The sequence below is a fragment of the Meleagris gallopavo genome, chromosome 22 (assembly GCF_000146605.3).
Source record: "Meleagris gallopavo isolate NT-WF06-2002-E0010 breed Aviagen turkey brand Nicholas breeding stock chromosome 22, Turkey_5.1, whole genome shotgun sequence".
In the NCBI taxonomy this organism is placed as follows: domain Eukaryota; kingdom Metazoa; phylum Chordata; class Aves; order Galliformes; family Phasianidae; genus Meleagris; species Meleagris gallopavo.
Genome location: NC_015032.2, coordinates 12,846,870 through 12,868,799, shown reverse-complemented (window position 1 = coordinate 12,868,799; position 21,930 = coordinate 12,846,870). Strand labels below are relative to the sequence as shown.

Here is a 21,930-nt window from a genome sequence, read left to right as displayed (position 1 = left end):
GTGATTCATTGTTTAACTACCTTCTATTTGTTAAAGGTTGGAATTAGTAGCCTGAAGTGCTCAGTTCAGTCTTGCTGCCTCTATTCACACACACTGAATTCTGCTGATTTGGTATTCAGCTCTGGATCCTCTGTGACCAGGATGGGGTGAAGAATTGCCAGTGACACTATGCACTATACAGCACTGTGGGTATCCCCTCCTTGCCAGCCTGCTTTGCCTAGCTGTCTGGTTGTCTTGCTCTTTAATGGCAACAAAATATGTTTGATTTGGGACTCATTTGAATATTAAAAGAATCACATCTGAAACTGCACTAAGGAATGCATTTGTTCTGGGTACAGGCACACAATTTTCAGTCTAGATGCCTTCTCCCATACATACATGAAGAAATGCATTTAACAAGTTCTAGTTCCTTACTGTCATGGAGCAGATGAGTCACAGAGGTTCCTTGAAATTTTCGAACTCCTTTCTAAAAGTGTTCTGTTTCTGTTTCATTTCTGGGGGGTCAACAGTACTCCTGTAAATTGCTCTCACTCGTCTCACGGCCAATTTCCCCATCCTTCCCAACAATGGTTTGTTCATACCCACTTATATTCATTCCCACTGCTGCCAGCAATTGTGTTTTAGCTTAAATAGCATTTTCCTCTACTTCCCCACGGTATTATAGAGAACAATCCCTTTGCCTCCTTGCTGTTGGCCTCCTTTTTGTTCATTACTTACACCAAACATTCAAATTGTTTTCTGTCTGATTTGGATTTGGGTCAGCAAGGCTGATACATTGCAGGAGTACTGACCAAAAATGGGTTGCCAGAACATCCCTTTTTGTCTTGGCTGTGTTTTGTGGAACATTCAAGGCAACAATCATGGTTTAAAACACCCTGCCTTTCTGGCTGTGGGGCAGCTGCTATGTCTATAGCCCCATTCTGCCTGGTGCTACCAGGATTCAGCAGAGGCAGAAATACAGGCATGCTTTGGAGACCTTTACTGTGGGACCTTGGACACCTTTTGGAATACGGACTCTTCTTCAAAATTCAGCAGCAAAAACGATAACAAAATGTTCACACTACTTCAAACAAAAGAACCTTCTTTAAACACTTAATTTACCTTTTTTATTTTAAAGGTCGAGGAGAAAACCTGACTGGGTTAAATCCATTCAATTAAAAAACAAAACAAAACAAAACAAACAAAAGACAAAAAACCAACAACCCCAACTCAGAAAAAGAGAAATAAAGTAACCATTTTTCATTTGTGCCTGATGGGTTTGTGCATTTTTATTTTTTTTTTAACTGTTTGCAAATCTTCAGTGTAATGGTTTGAAACCCAGTCGTGTCATTTCTTTACGCCCACACACAGAGCTGCAGTAGTGCAGACACTGTAGCAGGCAAACCATATTACCAGCATCGGCCATTAAAACTCTTCCCACCCCAGGCGTGGGCTGCCTTCGCCCCCTCCCCAACACCCACCCTTCAATTTTCAAATGCTTAAAAAAAAAAAGAGAAGAGAAAGACACTGAAAAAAGGAAACAGGATGCTGCTTTTGTTCCAACGCTATTCCAGGGAGACCTGAACCTCTCCACCTGCCTGTGAATTGGCCACCTAAAGGTTAGCAAGTGTTTTGTTATCATTCTGTATCGACAGAGATTAATTAAGTTCTGGGTGTTGTGAGATATATTTTTAAGTTATTAATGTAATGGTTCTTTCACTTAGGAACGAGGAGGATTTTTTACTAAAGCAGAAAGCCTTTCATTTTAGTCCTGACCCCACTTCTGTTTTTAAGGGGATTTAATCAATATTTTTTTATCATTTAGTCCAACCTTCTAAACTTTAAGAGATGGATAGGGGTTATTATTTTTCTGTTAGAACAACCTGTTGATTACAGACTGCTGGCTGGAGGTTAACTCTTTATTCACCAGAGAAATAATGCACAGGAGCAAATGTGATAAAAGGATGAAAGAATGGAAATCCTCTGAGGTTTTTAGGGATTCTTTTTTTAAGCACTAACAATCTTCTTTTTTGTTTGGTGTTTTTCATTGTGAAGTCACTAACAGTGTTACAAAACCAACAGATGGCTTAGATTTGATTGTTTTATTTTTAAGCAAGCAGTGATAAGATTTGAAATAAAGACATAAAATAAACTGAAAGCATTTTTCATTACTGGAACTGGAAGAGTAGAAACATGAGAAGTAGAACAGGAAACATTCACTGATACTAACTGTATGGAGAGCTCAAAAGGGCCAAAATAACATCTATTTATACATTAAAATTTTATCTGACAGTGTTATTATCAATGTCAGCATTTTGAAATATAGAAAACTATATATTTAATAATGATCAGAACAGTCAGTGCTATTTCTGATCAGAATGAAGAAAACGTGCTGCAGATTACATTCTTCTTAAAAGGCTTTAACACCATACTCTGTGTTTAACAAAACACATAAAAAGCTGATTTAACACAGTGGAGTAAAGTATCAAAAATGTTTGTCCACAAGAAATAGCACCAGACCTTCAAAGTTCAATGAGTGTGTTCCTTAGGTGCTTTGTACTCCTATAGCAGACAAAGCAGGGCAAAACTTCAGGAACAATTATTTCTTAATGAGCAGCAAGATTTCCAAAAGTCAGAATTTGAGCAAGAAATGATTTAAGATTGTGGCAGTTTCAGAAGATCAGGAAATTACACATTTTCATCCTAATTCTGCATGGAACTGAGGCTCCCTACTTTGTCAATAAAGTTATACACAGCTTGCATGCTGCTGGTAAGGCTTGCAGTCCTGTGAGATCAGAGACATCCCTTAAAAACAAGTGAAAAGGTGAAGTCAGAACTTCTGTTATGAGACACCTTGAGGTATGAAGTCAAACTGAGAAAAGAATAAAGGCAGGAAGCAGTTTTTCAGTGAGCCAAACAGGTTTTCATTTCTGTGCTAATCAGAAGAGGTATCAGTTCCATTTGCAAATTTGAATTGAGATCTAGAAAGCTCCAGCGTTAGGGTGAACTCATAAACATTTATTTTCCATTAAAGTAGCAGTGTTTGATGTACCTGCATGAAGTTTATTTCTGGCTCTATAGTTCATTACTTCGTTATATTTGTATTTAAATAGTTTGTCTAGTCAACTAAGAGAGCTCTTCATCAACACTGACACCTCCTGCTAGCCATCAGTGGTAACCTAGCAGCTGGAAATGATAATAACAGCATCTGTATCTTATACACAGATACCGTGTGCTGTTCACAGCATTATTGTCTTCACAAAGAAAATTAATAGTTAACAATTTTTAAGACACTTTATTTATTTTAACCTTTAAAACGTGGTTGATAGGGTCTTTGAAATCTATTAGCTTGTTACTCTAGGAAGCAGGCTTACTGCTACTTCCACTTGGTCACAACTCTGACTAAAATCCTGCAGGTCTTTGACAGGTGCAGGGTATAAATGGCTGGGAAGAAGCCCCTTTCCACACATTCTTGGAACTTTAAACACATGGCAATGGTACGTGGATTTATCTCATCCATTCCTGAGTAAGACTAGAATTAAGCATGAAATGAGCTTGTAAGCACCACGTATACCCTGCCCTGTCCCCGACAGCAGGCTTATCCTTGTGCATAGCTGAACTAGCTGCTTTGCTGTATATTGGCAATTGAAATTAATTGGGTTTCCTTGAGCAGGGTAACGGTTTGAACTTAAGTGAACTGAAGTGATCTTGCACAGAGATTCTGAGGTAGTAACACCTACAGAGAGTGGCTAAAAATAGAAAACAAAAATAATTAGTTTCAAATTAATTTCAAACAGAATGAATGTAGTATGATACAAGTTGTCAGTAAGCATTCAGCTGACACTTGTTACAGCCATCAGAGCAGTCTGTTCACCCATACACATGGGGATCATCGCACTGGTGGCATCAGTCTGATTCCAGGCTCAGCTGTATAAGGGTTAGGAATATCAGACCAAGCTTCAAAAGTCTCTGCTAAGCCCTGAAACCATATGATAGGTGCTGAATTCAGTCAGCCACTTGCTTTAGTTGTAACTTGCTATATCTGACTATTTCTTTTTGGACTCAGGATAACTAGTTTTCAAGTTCACCATTTAGAATTTGATACTCTACTGAGTATGCAAAATAATTAATTTTAAGAGCTTTTATGTTTTAGAGTCCTTACTAGTTCCAGTATATTGCTGGAATTATTAGTACTGTCTAAAATGAGCTTCCTTTTTAAGTAAGTTCACCTCAGTGATAGTCAGACTCTCAGTGGAATAGAATATAACTGGCTCCATATATGCGCTAAAACTGAGGAGATGGTACTTCATAAAAAATGCCCGTGATCAATTATTTGTATACATTCCTGCCAGGGTTCTTGTGTAAGAAGTGCAGTGTTTTGACTCTGATAGTTTGTTGGCTGTAGCAGGCAGTAACCCTCCTGTGTGAGAATCTGTTGCTTTAGGAACATGTCTCCCAGCAGAGCTGACACAGCTGCTGCACGCAGTCCCCTTTGTCCGTATGGACAGTGTGGGTCTGTTGAAAAGCAGTGCACGATGTCAAGTGGTTTTCTAGAGTCACTGATTTTAGACATTTACATTACCATTACTAGGACCAATCCAGTGTATGATGGAAACAAGTAGGATCTTAGGCAACAATACTAGACCACATAACTAAAAGAAAGATAGGAAGGATAAGACAGACATATATCTCTGCCATCAGTGTTGGAGGTCTACTAAAATAGAATCCAGAAAAGAACCAAAAATACCCAAACAACAGGCAAAACTCCCTGAGATCAATAGAGCTGTGTAGAATTAAAATCCATTTACATATCCAGCATTGGCCTACTAACCAAATTACTAAAAGAAAGAGCTTCTGCTACAGTGGATGTTGGACAAACAATCGTAAATATTACAGTTTCACCCGGTCCAATCCACACCAGCAGGCTGCAGCTATTTGGATTCGGTGCTTACTAAGTTATGAACAGATTAAACACCACATCTTCCAAAAGAGCTCCCAATGAAATTTTACAGGTCAGATATGCTAATGTTGTAAAATTATTGGGCACGAATCTTGCCATTGTAGGCTGGGATTTACTCAGTATAACAGCAGCAGAAGCAGCAGCCATTCCAATGCACGCACATAAGGAACAGCTCTCCTCCTTGCTGGTCACCCCGGCTGGCCATTTTGTTTGAGGACTTTTACCAAAGTTAACCCGCAAACTGCTTAAATTCTCAAAATGATCTTTTCATTTCTCTTGACTGCGTCCTATCCTTCTTTCACTACAGCTTTTCACAGCTTTTGGAGAGGCATGCTGAGAACGCCCCAAACACTTCTAACGTCCTTGCAGCTTTTGCCTGCTGGTTACCACCCTGCTGCAGGCACTGCTGGGAGCTGCTGGGATAATACCCTATCTGGATGAGTTTAGCTTTTCGTGAACAGAAAGTAGCTTCTCTCCTCCATTGCTTCCTTTTCCAACACATTTTGGGAGGTATCTTTACTTTTAGGTTACAGGCAAATTATCTTTAGGGAGACAAAGGAAAATTTCTACCTTTGTGCCAGCCTGTTTCACTGAGTGCTGCCACTGAAAGCAGCGCCAAATGCCTGTACTCAGAGGCAGCTGCTTCTGTTTATGGGCTTCTGTGTGAATAAAGGATAAGAGCAGATTGAAATGCTACTTCATTTTCTTTTGCTTCATCTCTTCCTGTTTTCTGAAGGTTGTTTCTGTGACACCGATGTAAAAAAAATACTTCCTACTTCTAATCTGTTTCAAGTCTTTGTCCTTGTTTCTCTCTGCTTGTCTGAAGTATTGACAGACGTGAGACTTCTTTTGCTGAAATGTGAGCCTCAGTAACAGGTATGTAAGCTAAAATTATTTACAAACTAAAGAGGATTCCTCCTCTGTGTGCTTTATGATATTATATTTAAAGTAGAGATCACCAGAAGCTTTAAAAAATGCAAAGATTCCTAAGATAGTGCAGTACACTGTTTGTTCAGGGCGTTGAAAAGCTACATCTGTATGGTAAAAAAATAACCTAACTATTACATCTACGGACTGTACCTGTAGACCGAGCCCGGGAAGTAACACTGCATCTGGATTTAAGGATTATAATGCTCCTCTTAATGGAATACCAAGAAGTAACATACAGATACAGGAAATAAGCAGTTACAAGTTCATTTAATGTTACTGGCTGTCGGACAACTGACAGTGCATGTGTGCCACGCAGATAAGAAACATCACTTGGTTGCACAATCCAAGATTATTATAACACTGCTGATTAAAAGAAGCAAGCATATTTGGAATTAGGAAAAAAAAAATATACAGAAATAGGGAACACATCTATTTAGTCTTTTTTCTACCAGTTAACAGAATAAAACAGGTTCTGTTATGCTGATTTGTCATACGAAAATACTTTTTGACTTTGTAGTGTTCCAGGCCTACCTACAGTGCATACCTAAAAGTATAGCTCAAACTAGGGACAAAATAACTGCATTTAATTGAGTTTTCTTGACAAGTTTTGATAAGAAATTAATTTTTAAATTTCAGGCATACCAAATCCTGCACTTAGTTTTGCTTATTGAAAACGTTTATTTATCTAAGGATGATCAGGATTTGATACTGGTATACTCCAGTATACTGATACTGGATACTGATACTCCATGCTACAAGCCACAAATGGAGCTCAGATGGTTGTGTAGGAGCCGCCCAGTAACAGTCTGGAGGATAATCAGCAAAGGAAGGTTTCCTACTTTAAGCAAGGACTGTCGAGAATGAGTGCTGGGGTATAACTAAGTTGAGATAAGCTATTTTTATCAGTGTGCAAAGAAATACAGTAACTTCTGCATATAAACAACAGATCTGAAAAATACCATTTTTCAGAATACAGATCACTCCAGAGAATATGTTTGTACAGAGTACAAGCCACAGAAGTATATTTTGTTTGCTGTAGGCAGTAGCAAACTTCCATAGCTGCTTGAAATGTATTATAAAACTCTTAAAACTGTTCTGCAAGCACGTGGGTATTTTCCTCATAGAATATTACAGAACACTGAAAAGATTTATGGGATTATACTGTTTTTGGAGCCTCAGACAACTTCACAGTTTGAGTGAAATTACACAGATTCTGGTGCTTGGAACTAGAGGATAAATACTAAAAACATCTTTCCGTTACAAGTCCTACTGATTTCCAGTCTGGCCTCACAGTGACCATCAGCTGTGCACGCACAGGAGGATGTTCAAAGAGGGATAAGTTTGTGACTCTGGAGGAGGCTTAATGGGGTGGAAACATGAATTCTACATTTTCACACTTCTCCAGGGGAGCACAGACACTATGATCTGTTTTGTCTGATGTGGTTTATTTGTTAGATCTTCTAGCTATATGTTATTCGCTTTTCTTCGAGTCCTGTCTATATAACATCCTTGGCAGAACTACTGCAGGCCCAGTTTATGAATGCCAATGACTCATGTTGTATTACTTGCTGCTGTCTTTGTTAAGTACAGTTGCAATTTATCTGCACTGAGCAGATAAATCCTGCATGCTATTATACATTTTGCAGCAAATATTAGACTTTATTTCTATACAATACCTGGTATTTCATGGGTTCTGCCATCACAGCTCCTAGCAATCAGTCAAATTTACACTATGTAAGTGCCTACATATCAAAGCAGCTTAGGAACCTAGAAGGGATGTGAAATGTCTACCACCTCATTTTGCAAATTAGAGCAACCTATTGTGTAGGGTTAACCGCAGTGCAGAATATGGATAATAAATTAATTCCACTAATCAGCCATAATCTTGTAACATCCTTACGAATACAGTCAACAACTTTATTATAAAGCAGCTATGTGGACAAGAGTATTATTTATTATGCTTTATTATAAAGCAGCAGGGAGTGAACAAGAAAACTCCAGACTTGATATGTTGAATTTGATTCACAAAATTCATGAGAAAGAAGAAAAGATTGTTTCCAGAAGGAAAGTCAGAAAACACATCCCAGGGACTGCATTGCTGTCTTTTCCTTCACTTTTCCAATTCTTGCAGTAAGCAAAGCATATTGAAAAGAGATAGGAAGAAGCTTTGACAGTGAAGCAGGGGTTGCCAGTCAGCAAGGACTCTCCAGATGCGGCGTAGAATTAGAAGAGTGCAGTATTAGGCACCAGGTATATTGGATTTTCAAGACAAGTACTTACAATTGCATTGTGAGCTACACATAGGGATGACATAATCAAAGGGATGAAAGGTAATTTCCTACAACACAAAACTTTTACATTTGCAAAGGATTGCTGAGAGCGTTGCTTTATCGTCCTGTTTCAATGCTGCATATATTTCATATGCAAAGTACCTGAATTCCTAGTCTATTTATTAAGATGCTAAACAGATTTATCACTGAGCATATAGCCCATTGACCTTTACCTATTCCACTTGATAACTAATAGAAAATTATTTTCCCATTATTTCATGTGGTGTGAGGTGCTACCATTTTCAGCTATGAAGTAGCAGGACTTGGATTTTCATCCAGCCATCAATTTACCATCTCTATCAAGAGATCGAGCAGTAAATGAGGAATACTTGAAAACAATTGCACCGAGTTTTCCATTTCTACTTTATACGAATCATTTGGAAAGTTCCCAGTAACTGCATGCAACGGAGATTTTATTTTGAACAATGCTAACACGCTGTGCACCGTATGGCACTAATCAAAGAACATTTGGGGGGTAAGCATTTATTACTCACTCCCAGTAATGGTTAACTATTAAAACTATGTAAGGAGGGTACTGCAACGCTGCTACAGACTACCCAGTAAGGCAACAAATTGTATATTTCACGTTTAGCCACTGATGTTCTTTTAAGTGTTTACTTTTGTGATTGCTTGCACAAGTGCAGTTATATTCATACTACATATTGGGCTACAGCTTGATACATCCTGACTAGATGAAGAGGAGGCAAGCAATAAATAAGCAGTTGTGAATATGGCAGAATAATAATAATTTGAATAAGCATTCAATGATCATTTTCTAATTGTTACCCAAACTAGAATGAGATGATGCTGATGTCTATTATGTTTTCCAGAAATAATTGTCAGCTACCTTGTTTCAAACAGTTTATTTCTAAGAGGGGAAAAAAACAGCAAGAAATTTTTTTGTTTAGGAAAAGAAACATTAGTCTGAACCAGTACCAACCCTGAATATATTTAGGCAGATTTTCATAAGAATGGCTTTACTTCATCCAAAAACTCTGTCTATAAAATGTTTTCAGCTGGAATTGAAAGCATCTAAAAATAAACAGTGTACCATCCTATTCCCTTTAATTAGTCAAATTGAATGTGGGCTGCACAAACAACAGCTTTAATTTACCCTGCTATTTCACTGTGATAGCATCTTTTCTACTTTGTACATATTTATCTAAGTCTCATTGGTGTAAAAAAATTGGTTCAATTTTAGCCATATCTGGTTAAACTCAGATGATACAGCCATGCTTAATGTCCTGTGTTTGGAACGAGTTGCCCAAAGATGTTTTACCCTCAGTGGTTTTCCAATCCTCAGTAACACATGGAGTGACCTCAACGTACCTCAGAGCTCACCTGGCTTTGCTGAGTTTGGGCTAGAGCTTGCATTTGCAGATCTGATACTCAGATTTATCTCTAATGCTTTGTGCACCTATTGTAGGTTTTAAGTGCATTCTTCATTTTTCTTTATACTATGCAGAACTCTTTAATTTCTAGCTTAGCAATGAAAGGTGAATCAATTTAACTGGAAAATATAGTAGTTATAGTCTGTATAATGCCTATATATGATTTGTTATATTATTTGCTAGCATTTCAAGTCCAGTGATTGACTTATATATATACTAATAAAAATATGTTTATTTTATTTAGCTTTCTGAAGACTCCTACTGGTTTTGTTTCCCCTTCCCTACAGCTACATGAGTACCTGACAGATAACCTTTGAAATGGAGGCACAGAAGCATCCTGGTCTGACAGCTGCACTAGCAGACCAGCCACTTCCAACGTCTTCTCTTCAGCCTGCACAGGGTCCTTCAGCTCTCAGCCAAAGCAGTGCGGTTCCTCCACAGGAACAAGCACTGCCTCAACCCGTGTACCTAAAAGCCCTCACCATTCCCCTGTACCAGCCTGTCCAGGCAGGGTGCTTTCAGCCAAGCAGTCAGCTAGTGGCTGGCAGGAGCTGTGGAAACCTGGATAGCGGTAACATTCCTCTGATCCTGAACCCGCTTGTTCCTTCCGAAGGCACAGATCAGCCCCAGTCAGTGTTTCAGAAACAACTTGGGCAAACTCTAACATTGAACATAGTGAGCACTTTACCCGTTTTATCATCACCAAATTCTTCTGTCAACGCACCTATCGGAAGCCCAGGAAAATCAAAAAATGCTGGGAAATATATCTGTAAACACTGTGGTCGAGACTGTTTGAAGCCAAGTGTCCTTGAGAAACATATTCGCTCTCACACAGGAGAGAGACCCTTCCCATGCACCACTTGTGGTATTGCATTTAAAACTCAAAGTAATTTGTACAAACACAGAAGAACTCAAACACACGTCAACAACACCAAACTACCCTCAGACTCTGACAACACCGGTACATTGGAGCAAAATGAGAAAGCAACAGAGAGCATCACGTCACAGCAAGGCACCAAAGGACACGGTAGCAGCTATGAAGACCAGGGGATGCAGATGAAACAGGTGACTTTGGAGACCAGTGCTGTAACAGACAGTAAGAAACTTAATGACCTTTCAGTGCCAGCAACAAGCAATTCGACAGTAGTTTCAGAAAATCAAGAAAGACCTCATCTGTCTTTTAGTTCAAAGACTGATCAGGAAGTTTCTGAAAAAGAACCTGCAAGTTTATCACTTCCAGTTGCCTTGCCAAATGGTCAGTGCCAGATAAAGAAGATGCAGGAGCAAAGAACTTCAGCTGCCAACAAGCACATTCAGTTGCAAAGGCAGCAAGCAACCTCTTCAGAAAAACAGTGGGATTACAAGCCATTTGACTGCAAGCTAAAGAAGTGTGAGAGCACCGACTCAGGGTATCTGTCACGCTCTGATAGCACAGAACAACAGTTGGCATCCTCCAGCCCGCTGCACAGCCTCTGTGAGCACAGCACTGAACTGGAAAATGAAACTGCCTTCAGCAGCTCAAGGTGCACGGCCGGAAGCAGTGCAAAGTCAGAGCCAGCTGAGAAAGCTACAGCCTTGATGCTAGAGAAAAAGAGGCTGGAGGAACACATTTCAAAACTTATTTCTCATAACAAAATTGTGGTGGATGACACTCAGTTAGACAATGTCAGGCCCAGAAAAACTGTCCTTTCTAAACAGGGAAGCATAGATCTGCCAATGCCTTATACATACAAAGACTCTTTCCATTTTGACATCAGGACTTCTGACACCAACAGGAAAAAGAACTTCTCTCTTTGTTCAGCAAAATCTACCTTAGCACCCCTAGAGAAATGCAAGCCCATGTTTTTTCATTCAGTCCCCACACAGTTCTCCACAACGATAGATGCTGTGCCTGTCACACGAAGCAACTCTCTGCCATTTGTGGAAGGCACAAGAGCGGTGCATGACATCGCAGGCTGCTCAAAACCGCTGTCTCTTACTAAGCAGTCTGTAAATACAGGCGCTGCTGCTTTGCTGCCTAGCAACAATCTCGTTGCAAATTCGGTGGATTTTCCCAGCAGCCATCCTCGAGCTCTAGTCAGACAGACAGCAGTGGATGATGTGCCACTAAGTAACGTGGCTGATCATCCTCCCTCGGAGGAGCTGCAGATGAGTACGAGGCTTGGGACTGGAGAAACAGTCGGCACTAAAAACAAGAAACACAATCAAAGGAAGCTAAAGATGTTCTCGGAAGAAAAATGGCAAATGTATGGAGATGAAACCTTTAAGAAAATCTACCAAAAAATGAAAAGCAGTCAACATGCCAGGAAAATCAAAGAAAGGGGGAATAAGATTACAGATGTTACAGGCTCCACTCCTGATTCAAAGGAATCAGTCAGCAGTACTGACACCGCTGAAGAAAAAGATGTCAGGAGCTCTGCAAGTGACAGCCTTTCCTCCCTTGTGACAACAGAATTAAACACTGTTAAATCAGAAACTGGTGCTAATGGTAACCGTATTCCACACAACGCGTCCTTAGAGGAAACCACAGACAGTTTAACCTATGTAATGAAGACATCACATTCAGTAAATGTGAGTGCACATACTGCAGTGAGCAAAGCTTCCCAAGATCCCCATGGCAGCGACACAGACAAACACACGGGTGGCAACAACACGTTACCAGCTCCAAGCAGTCAAGAGTGCAGGCTGCAAAATACTCAGTGTCAACCCAACACTAACAGAATGAAGGATGACTGCTTGCCAGTACTGAGTAGCAAATGGGAAGAATCAAGTCCTGGGAAAGAATCCAGTACCTTTGAATCAGATTATAAAAGCACTTCAAACAATTATGGAAACCATAACAGGAATCAGGAAACTGTCCGGCATGCCTTGATGCCCCTGTGGGTCCACTGCAGCAACAGAGAATCCTTAGGGAAATCCCAGAATTTACCATCAGAAAGAAAAAAGCTGAAAGTTGAAGTGGAGAAGAAAGAAAACATTATTTCAAAGTGCTACCCTAGTCCCTGTAGTGAAAGCAGTGCAGCAAATGAAGCAGAGACTGCCTGTTGCACTATCACTCCTTGTCTTTCCACAGCACCAGTGAAACTCTCCTGTGAAACAGAGGAGCAAAAATTAAGCACAAGAATTAACGAATCAGCTGGAGGTGCTGAGAACGTGGATTGTATAAAAACAACCCGACTCCCCACTAAAGTTGTTCCTTATGGTGACATTAACCCTCTTTCACATCCAGCAGGGATCTCAAAAGCTTCGTCTGTGGGATTTTTGAGGACTGACTTCAGGGGAAGTGATTGCGATACTTTTGCTTTGCACAACACAACAGATAAAGATGTCAAAACATGTCTTGTGAAAACAGGAGTACCACTTTTCAGTGACAACACTGCTAATGCATCTTCCAAAATCCATCATCTGCAATCTGGTCAGTTAACTCCAGACCCATCGAAAAATGCCTTTTCTCCAAAATATATCCTTAAATTGCCACAAGATCAGAGAAACTCTGAAGTGTCGATTCTGCTTCAATCCGAACAGATTACACCTCGTACTTCTGTGACAGATTCCTTAATCAACCCACCCTGCTCTTCCAACAGCAGATCACCCTGTTCTCATTCCAGTGATGTGCTTTGGTCCCCTTTAAAATTTGAAGTGAGACAAAAAGGCAGCAAAGGAGAGCTACGATGGAACTTACATGCAAACTGGAAAACTCCAGTATTGTGCTCACCAGTCAGTTCAGAAACAACAAATATCTTAACAACAGTAGATGGCACCTTTTATAAGGAGGAAATTATGAGAGGGGCTTGGAAAAACAAACAGAATAAAAATAATCTCAATTATCAAAAACAAACAGAAGGGAAGTGGATGAGCATAACAACTTCATCAGCACAAACCCCAAAGAAGAAGATATGCTTTACTTCTATGTATTCGAGTGGTTTTGTCATATCAGCCGACATCAAAGAAGAAAAAGTTTTACATCAGCTTTGCTCAGGAGGTGACTCTTCGATGACAGCATCAGGCCAAAAGGAAGCTTCTAGCAAGGATGCAGAGTCAACAGTCATGGGGTGGGACACAGGGGGAAGCCCAGGCATTCTTAAGGACACGTCACCAACATCAGAGGATAGGGAGCAGACTCAGAGATCAAAAGATAGCTCCACTTCTTTGTGCCATTCCTTTGGCACGTTTGATTGCCACGCTCTCACCACTCACCGCGAAGAATTCCCAGCACTACGCAGCAATAGCCTGACTTCCTACTCTGAAAGTTTTACAGTACTGAGCACCAAGAGCACCTTCCCATCACTAAATGCTGAAACTCGATTAACCTGGTGCTGTTTAACAAAAAGCCTTCCTCTGCCTGCTGAGCAGAAAGGGAATGCAGACTCTGCTTATTCCTCCATGCACATCCACAAGGAATCCAGCAATGAGTGCACACTGTCAAAATGTGATATTTCTATTTTCAAAATGAAAAACATTAGCAAGACTGTGGCCTATAGCTTAACAAACAAGAGCTTAAACACACTGCCTTCATCCTTTTCTCAAGGACAACAGATGCAGGAGGTAAGATTAAGGATCCTATTTCCTTCCTCAAAAGGGTGTAATCAGCTTACAAGGACAATTTTAATAGAAAAACAAGACAATTGAGAAACAAATTAAGAAACTAATGTCCATGTTTATGGACATTTGCAGGCATTTGTGGATGCAGAATTTATCAGTTATATCGTTACAAGATAAGTCATATTTGTTTGGTATAAAACATGCATAATTCTGTGCATGTACCTCTCACTTGAGAATTTCAGTAGAAATGCTGTCTAGTGAGAAGATCATAATCTCTGTTTCTCAGTTTTTTCCCCCTGGGGTATTTCTTATATTCTTTTGTGACAGTATTTGTATTTCACAATTTTCATTTTAAATTAGTATTTGAATTAGAGTAGGACTTATGAGATAGCCAAGCTCAAGACTTTATTTTACTTGGAGATATTTAGAGTCAGAGGCAGGCTATGTATTAGATGTTTCCTTATGGTGAGAGACAAACATCAACAAAATCAAATTGTATTAATATCCTGTACGTGTTTAAAGTCTGAAAGCTTTTTGTTTTTAAGCAAGTGAAGATACACTAGAACAGCTCTATAAGACTCAGCTTGTTTTTTATATAGGGAGAAGAATGCAAAAGAACACACACTGATTTCTGTACAGGTCCACAAAAGCAATGGGTCATTTAAATTTTATAAAATCAGATGGACAAAGCAATCAGAAAAACGAACATGAAAATTCTAGGAAAAATGTCAGAGAATACTATCAACTACTGTGCTACTCAGTGCCACCTAATGAGCATAGATTCCTACTATCTCAGTTAATATAATTCACAATTTTTAACGTGCTTTCAATTTTTTCAATATTTTTAATAGTTATGCTCAGCAGCTCCTGGTGGTGCTTTTAAAAACATATCAGAGAAAAAGAAGAAACTATCAGTTTGCAAAAAGGAAAAACCAGCAACAAATAAACTCAAGAGGAGCCACAAACAGAAAAAAATTAAAATCCTCCCCAAATGGTAAGGAATATGGTTTTATATGGTTTCATTTTCCCTGGTTACAAACATCATTTTGCTGCGATGGGTACAAAAATGTCCACAGAAAACAGAAAGCCACCCCCAAAGTTCATCCTTGTCAAAACTTTCTCATAGAAAGATCTATTCCCACACTGCAGCAGTTCCACAAAGGTAAATTTTCAAAGTTATCAAAAGTATCAATGCTATTTGCTGTCAGGAGCAAACTTTTCTAAGCAAAAGAGACATACACCAAAGAAAGATGATGACTGGTCAGGTGACTGTTACTGTGCTTTAGAACTGATTCTTATCTCTCAAAATTGTCAGCACTCTGTTTTGTATGAAGGGAAGCAAAAAACTTCAGTTTTATTCCTGTTACAGTTAAAAGCTATGTGCAAGACCCTTCTGTCTTCAGCTCTGTATCTTTTATTCACAAGGGAATGCAGAGGAAAAAAAATCAAGTTTTAGCACTAAGTGAATAAAGCCAGCCGTAGTTTAAATGATCATTCAGTTTAAATATGAAGCTAAAGAACATAAAGCTACTGAAGGCACATTGTATCAATCAATGCAGTTCCTCTGACTTCAATGGCAGTTCCTATCAGTGGAAGATTTTTAATGTTTCAGGAGTGTGAGGCAGCAGAATGTCCGATGAAATGCTTCAACAAAAACACATCTTGTGCATACATCCCTCTTATTTAATCTCATGACCAAAATCAGACAGAGCTTTTCCTTCAGGACAAATCACTGTTGGTAACTTAATCGCCATGTCTACCTTCATAAACAGCACCTCAGCTCTGAAGGATCATCGGACCACAAATAGAATACTCAGGTCTGTATTACCCAAACTGTTTTGTGGCATTCTTCTACACTTTCAGGTTCTTTTTTTCCCTTCTTCACCCCCATTTCTTTTCTGCTAGTCTCAGAATTGATTTGGCCATATCAAAAAAGTACAGAGATTCAACTGAGTACCAGAAAGCCAATCTATATCAGTAGCTAGCTGGCCAAACTTTTAATAATGAAATGTAATATATTTTTCTTATACACCGAACATCTAAATAAGCTGTTAGATTTACTTAGCACTGTGTGTATCATGTTTGATTCTATTGATAGAGGAATGGAAACTTCCAACATAATTTTGTCCCAATAATTAAAATTAACTGAACTAGCTGGAGTAAATAACAAAGTAGTTGCATTAACCAGTGTGAGTTTTCTAAATATCTGAAACATGTTGTTCGGCACTGATGATAAATAGGTTGCACATAAGAAGTACAAAAAAGAAAAGCAAAATATCAACAACTGTGCGCTCTCATGTGATTCTTGTGCATTTCAGTATTTATGAGCATGCTGTTTTAAAACTCCAAATACAGAAAGGTTTTTCTCCTGAATTCTTTTCTCCCAGCAAGCCAAGGACATACTGAAATCTAACACTGAGAAGTTCAATAAAATAATTGTCGGAGTATCTTGACTTTTGAATTAACATGAACTAACATCTCCTTCACAGAAGTAAATTCCTAAATTCCCAAGAAAAAGGCCTGATGTTGTGGTATTATTCTTATTCTACCATGGCCAGTCTTAAATAGCACATATTTGTTTAGCCTTTCAATGCCACTTGTAATGCAGGTACGGAGGAAGGCACATACATGGATATACTCAGCTGAAAATGAACCGACTGAACAAGAGACGCTGTTTTCCAAATAGAACATTGGATGTTTTGAAAAAGGGCTGTTCATCACAAGCCTGTAAATTTAACCACTGTAAGAAGTGCCATTCTCCTCAGTCAAAAGTACAAGGTGAGCATTTCAAATATTTTTGAGTGTACTGAATGTTTGGCTTTGAAAAGGTTGAACGTTAGCAGTATTTCTGGTATGTACCTGCTTTACATGAACTGCAAATTGATTTTGGCTTTCTGTATCTTCTGCAAGTGAAAATATAACCACACGACTTTCATACATATACTATACATATATAAGTGAACTTGCAAATTAGGAGGTCATTTTAAAAATAAATGACACAGAATAACCTTCTATTGGGAGCCTGCGCAGTTTAGGATCAATATTTATCATTTTATGAAACAAGATTTTATGTTTGCTGTATGAAGTGAGTCTGGAGTGTTGACTTGGTTTCAGTAACTCAGCGAAAATATTCTGCTTCCTTGATTTAAATGAGTGATAGTAAGGAAATGTTTGTGTTGTGACCACCTTTGAAGCAGAGACATTATCTTGTGTGTTTTTCATAGCAGATATGAATAGGTATTACTCTGCAAGACATCTTAATTACCACTGAAAACAGAAAGTTGAGAAAAGGTAGCTGGGAAAATGTATAAGGCTTAGGATAAAAAGTTACAGAAAGCAATAAATACATGAAAGTTAGATGAGTGAAATAATGAGAAATTCACTAATTCTGGCATGTGGGGGAACAACACTCAAAGTAAAAGTTTATTCAAACCTTTTTTCAATAGAAAATTATTTACACCAGCAAAAGGACTCATCTTGCTCTGCCTCAGACAAGCTGCTTTGCATAAGGAAGAAAGAAGGAAAAAATAACTCAGGAATATTTTCCCACATTGAAAACCTTACTCACGTTAAGCAAAATGACAAAGAGGATAAACAAGTAGGTATTGTACGTGACTGTTTATTATGAGAGGAAAACAAAACATGCTGGTAATTAAAACTTGAACTTTAAAACTGCTAAACATAATTCAAGTTGAGAGTACTTTACCACAGATTTTTATTAAAAATGTATTAAAATTATTTTGGGGCACTGCTGTTAGAGGTGCCAGCAGACGTGGCACAGAGTGCCCTGTGATGGAGACAGGTATTAGCTTATCACTGGAAAAACGGGGAGGATGCTAAGAGACACGTGCAGTGGAAAGTGTGTGCATCCAACATGGCATCGGGGCTTCTTCAGCCATCTGGGTACATCTGTGAGGCTACAGTTTCAGTACAACCAAAAGCTGCATTGGCTAGATGGGGCCTTAGGCACAGCTGTGCATGCTGCAAACAATGCTGTTGTATGCAGTGTCAGCAGAGCCTCTGGGAGAAATAGTCTATGTTCTTATCCTAACTGTTTTACTTTTCCCTAGACTAGCCACAATCGAAAACAGATGCTACTGAGCCAGATTGGTTTTGTGTAGCAGGGGCACTGGTTCCTCACATAGCATAAACATTTAGGAGCCTAACTCTTATGATGTGTTTTATGTGTAGGAAATAAAATTATTTCATATCTCACAATCTCAGACATCATATTTCTTAAAGATTCATCCTAAAACTTTCCTTCAGTGATGCATAAACATCTTTGAAAGATATATATTCAAGTATCTTAATAAAAAGAATGCTATCCCTAGACATACACAAGGAACTGGAAATGTTTGGCTCCCATTACCCAAAAATTATTAGCATGATTTGTCACCTAACCAAGAAAAAACACCTTAGGAAAAATATACATCTATTACTACACCTCACATACTGGGAGAAAGAAAAGCCTTCTCATCAAGAGAGGGATGAGTAACTTGGTCTGCAGTAATGAGTTGTTTGAACAAAGGTTGATACTATCCTTAGCTACTCAGTTGATACAAGTTATTGCACAGCTAAATACCAACATACTTGACATTATTATCACACTCTTTTAAAGGACAGCATTGCTTTGGATTGAAAATTTTTAACGTAAATTTCTTCCCCTCCTTAATTTCTACAGGACATTTCTGGGAAAATCAGGGAACACACAAGAACAAATTTCTCTTTTCAGAACACTGCACCTCTGGAAATCCCAATGACAGCTCATTCCTTTCCGTCCTCAGTCAATACAGCCATGCAGGAAGTCAGCAGTGATGTGGAACTTTGCTGTTTAGTGACACAACCACTTGTGCTTCAACAATCAGTTCCAGAGGAGTCACAGACAAATGTTCAGACAGACTCAATGGCATCTTCTTTTTGGTCTTGTCCTTTTGGTCTTACAAATACAATCAAAGGTGACCAATCTATCAGCACAAACTCAGAGACTACTTGTCCTCTTTCCTTAAGTCTAGAGGCAAGACAGGAAAATGTACCAAATGTAGACTTAGAGATTCAAAGCTTTGGTACATTAGATTCAATGATTCGGGCCTCAGGAATAACAGAAGATCAAACTGAAGAAAATACACGCTCATCTTCCAAGGAAAACTCAACTCACAATTCCCAAGCTAGATGTTTGCATTCGCTGGGATCAAAAGCAGAATCTCATCTTGAGTCAGTCTCCATGGCTAAATTATCCCATACAGAATGCACAGAGCAGGAGAACTCGCAAAAAATCCTTCACCTTCATGGAGCTGCAGCCAAGAATGGAGCCCACCAGCAGACAGAGATCTATGGGAGGCAGCACGAAACAGCTTCTTCTACATTTAAAAAGCCCTCAGTAACACTCAGGTCCCCTGAATTCAATAATTACTCAGCAACAACTTCCAAGACATACAAAAAGAGAGGTTTAGAGATGATGAGGAAGCAAATCAGAGTTGAATATGATGACACTAGTAGCGATGATGAAGACAGGCTTGTTATAGAAATATAAGTAGGCTGCTAGTAACACACTTGCATGATGGCCCATTACCTAAGGAAATACCAGGTATGTTTGCATTTCTGAAGCACTTTAGGATCAGAAAAGCCATTCCTCTGTGCAACACGCAGCATTCCCTTCTCAAGAGAATTCTTTATTCCACAGACTCAAAACTTTAAAAATAAAACTTATTTGAAACAAAAAGGGGAAGCTTGCATCATATACTTCAATGGAAATATTAAGCTTGCGTTTATGAGGGGTTTCTAGCATCGTTAACCTTATTACCAGTCTCATCTAGTGCCCAGAAGTGCTAGCTGCCAGTGGTTGTATTATTAAAAGCCTGCAGTGTATTTATGTAAATACACAAACCAACAGCAGCAGCAGCAGCAGCAAAGATTTCCTGGAAGGATATGGTTGTACTCCTATACACTCTTTTTTTGTAGTCACTGCTAGTTGTTCTGGGAGTGACAAACTGGCATTAAGGGGAAGATAGATTCCCTAAGTGTATGTGATACTGAAAGAGTCTGCAAAAACACTGATCCTTCTCCATGTTGCACAAATGTCAATGCTTCTTTGTGACAACTGACACAAGCACGCTTTGGTTTGTGTTCTGTGCCTTTTATGCCAATATCTACTCAAATATTCTTGATTTCTAGTTGGAAAACATGGATGTTCGTTATTAGTACCTCCTTGTGGTAAAACATCTGACAGGCTCTTAGATGTAACTGCAATGATGCTATTTTATTGATAGTGAAGAAACTATAAAAAAAAGCTGTACCATAAATTGTGCTACCAACCCCCAGATTTACTGGTTTCTTTGTGAATAAACGATTAGTTCAAATTTGACCAGGTGTATTCACTTGATTAAACCAATCGGCATCCCTCACTTCTACACTATAGTCAAATTCTTTACTTAAACATTTACCAGTTTTAATACTGTGAATCACATATAGTGTTTTATAGATAAACCTATGTGGAATACTTGGAATTGCTTTTACTTCAGTTATGCACAATTAAGCTTACATAGATCCTACTTACAAATAGATCTAGTATACTATAGGGAAAAAAATAAATGCATATGTGAAAAAGGATGCCAAACATCCCATGGCATCAGCTAACAGAAACAAAACCAAGAGTTGAGTCCCATGAAATTCCTGTATTTTCATATGTCTTATAAATGGGACAGTTCTTGAAAATATCCACACAGAACTTAACAGTTAGACACAATTTATGTTCACAAATGTACACCGTTACAGAAAATAAACATAGTGACAAAACTTCTAATTGCTACTTCTAATGTTAAAAAGTTAGGAAAAAATCTACTCTTTCAGAACTGAGGATGAGCCACAAAAGTTTTCTCCTCTTTTAAAAATGTCACAACACAGAATTAACACAGAATTTTCAATAGCATTACATAAATAATTGGTGACAAAACTGCAAGGAAAGGAATCTAGGAACATTAGTTTAAGGAATTATGCATTTTCAGTTTCCTCCTTTACTTCTCATTTACTAAGTGCAGAGGTTATAAAACCTCACAACTTGCAGCTCAGAAGTACAGTCAGTTCTCTTGCTATACTTTATTGTAAATTTCTGTAAACATAAGTTGTATTTCCATGTGCCACACAACAAGAGGACAAGATGACATCATATCTTGCCTAACTTGGTAAGCCTTGGATTCAGAGCTCAGCAAGCATGGGTGTATACCTGAAGAATGAATGGCATCAGCAGTGGTATGGCCCTGTCAATGGTGTGTTTTGTTGACTAGAGAAGCAGTACGAAATTACCATTTAATTTAGAGTGATACAGCTGAAGAAGACTGATACAGCTCTAAATTGTTTTTATATTGTTAGAATTTTGTCTTTATACTGCTGAGTTGTTTTATCTTAATAAAAATAAAACATGAAGATCAAAATATCACTAATATTGTGCTAGTTACTAGGGGTAATTTATAGAACCAACTGCAGAGATGGGAGCTCGAGAATGTCACTATTCTCAGAGTATAGACTAAGCACTATGCTATCCATAGAATTTCACAAGCAAATCTTTTCTTAACTACAAACATGGACATAACTAATGAGCTGCCAGTTCCTGTCTCTAATTGTTAGTAGAAACTCAGAGTAGTTTACTAGAGAGCCTACACAAAATCTTTTTTTTTTTTTTCAAAAATACCCTTACTACTCAAATTCAAGCATATTGAATTTTAATCATTTTCAGTCATAATTGTTTTAAGTTTCTCAGTCTACATCAAAACTTAACAGGAGAACTAATGGGTTACTCTGGAAA

General features: G+C 38.6%; 1 protein-coding gene across 5 annotated transcripts; it reads left to right on the top strand.

Annotated features, from left to right (window-relative positions):
• Positions 1–1,406: 1,406 nt before the first annotated feature.
• Positions 1,407–20,493, top strand: ZNF831 (zinc finger protein 831). 5 transcript variants are annotated; one of them, XM_010722566.3, is made up of 6 exons: positions 1,407–1,598; positions 9,878–14,135; positions 14,984–15,126; positions 16,741–16,910; positions 17,579–17,730; positions 18,814–20,493. In XM_010722566.3, the coding sequence occupies exons 2-6, from the start codon at positions 9,909–9,911 to the stop codon at positions 19,660–19,662; spliced, it is 5,541 nt and encodes a 1,846-aa protein (XP_010720868.1). In that variant the 5' UTR covers positions 1,407–1,598; positions 9,878–9,908; the 3' UTR covers positions 19,663–20,493. The 5 variants fall into 5 exon arrangements, with proteins under 5 accessions (XP_010720868.1, XP_010720867.1, XP_010720866.1 ...); XM_010722565.3 differs by having other exon boundaries at positions 9,835–14,135; XM_010722564.3 differs by lacking the exon at positions 1,407–1,598 and adding an exon at positions 5,195–5,815.
• Positions 20,494–21,930: the final 1,437 nt, after the last annotated feature.

Excerpts from the sequence above, each read along its gene's own strand:
- ZNF831 (XM_010722566.3), top strand. The coding sequence starts at position 9,909 with ATGGAGGCACAGAAGCATCCTGGTCTGACAGCTGCACTAGCAGACCAG. Across the intron at positions 16,911-17,578 it reads TCCTCAGTCAAAAGTACAAG|AAAATTATTTACACCAGCAA; the intron begins GTGAGCATTTCA and ends TTTTTTCAATAG. Across the intron at positions 17,731-18,813 it reads ATGACAAAGAGGATAAACAA|GACATTTCTGGGAAAATCAG; the intron begins GTAGGTATTGTA and ends TAATTTCTACAG.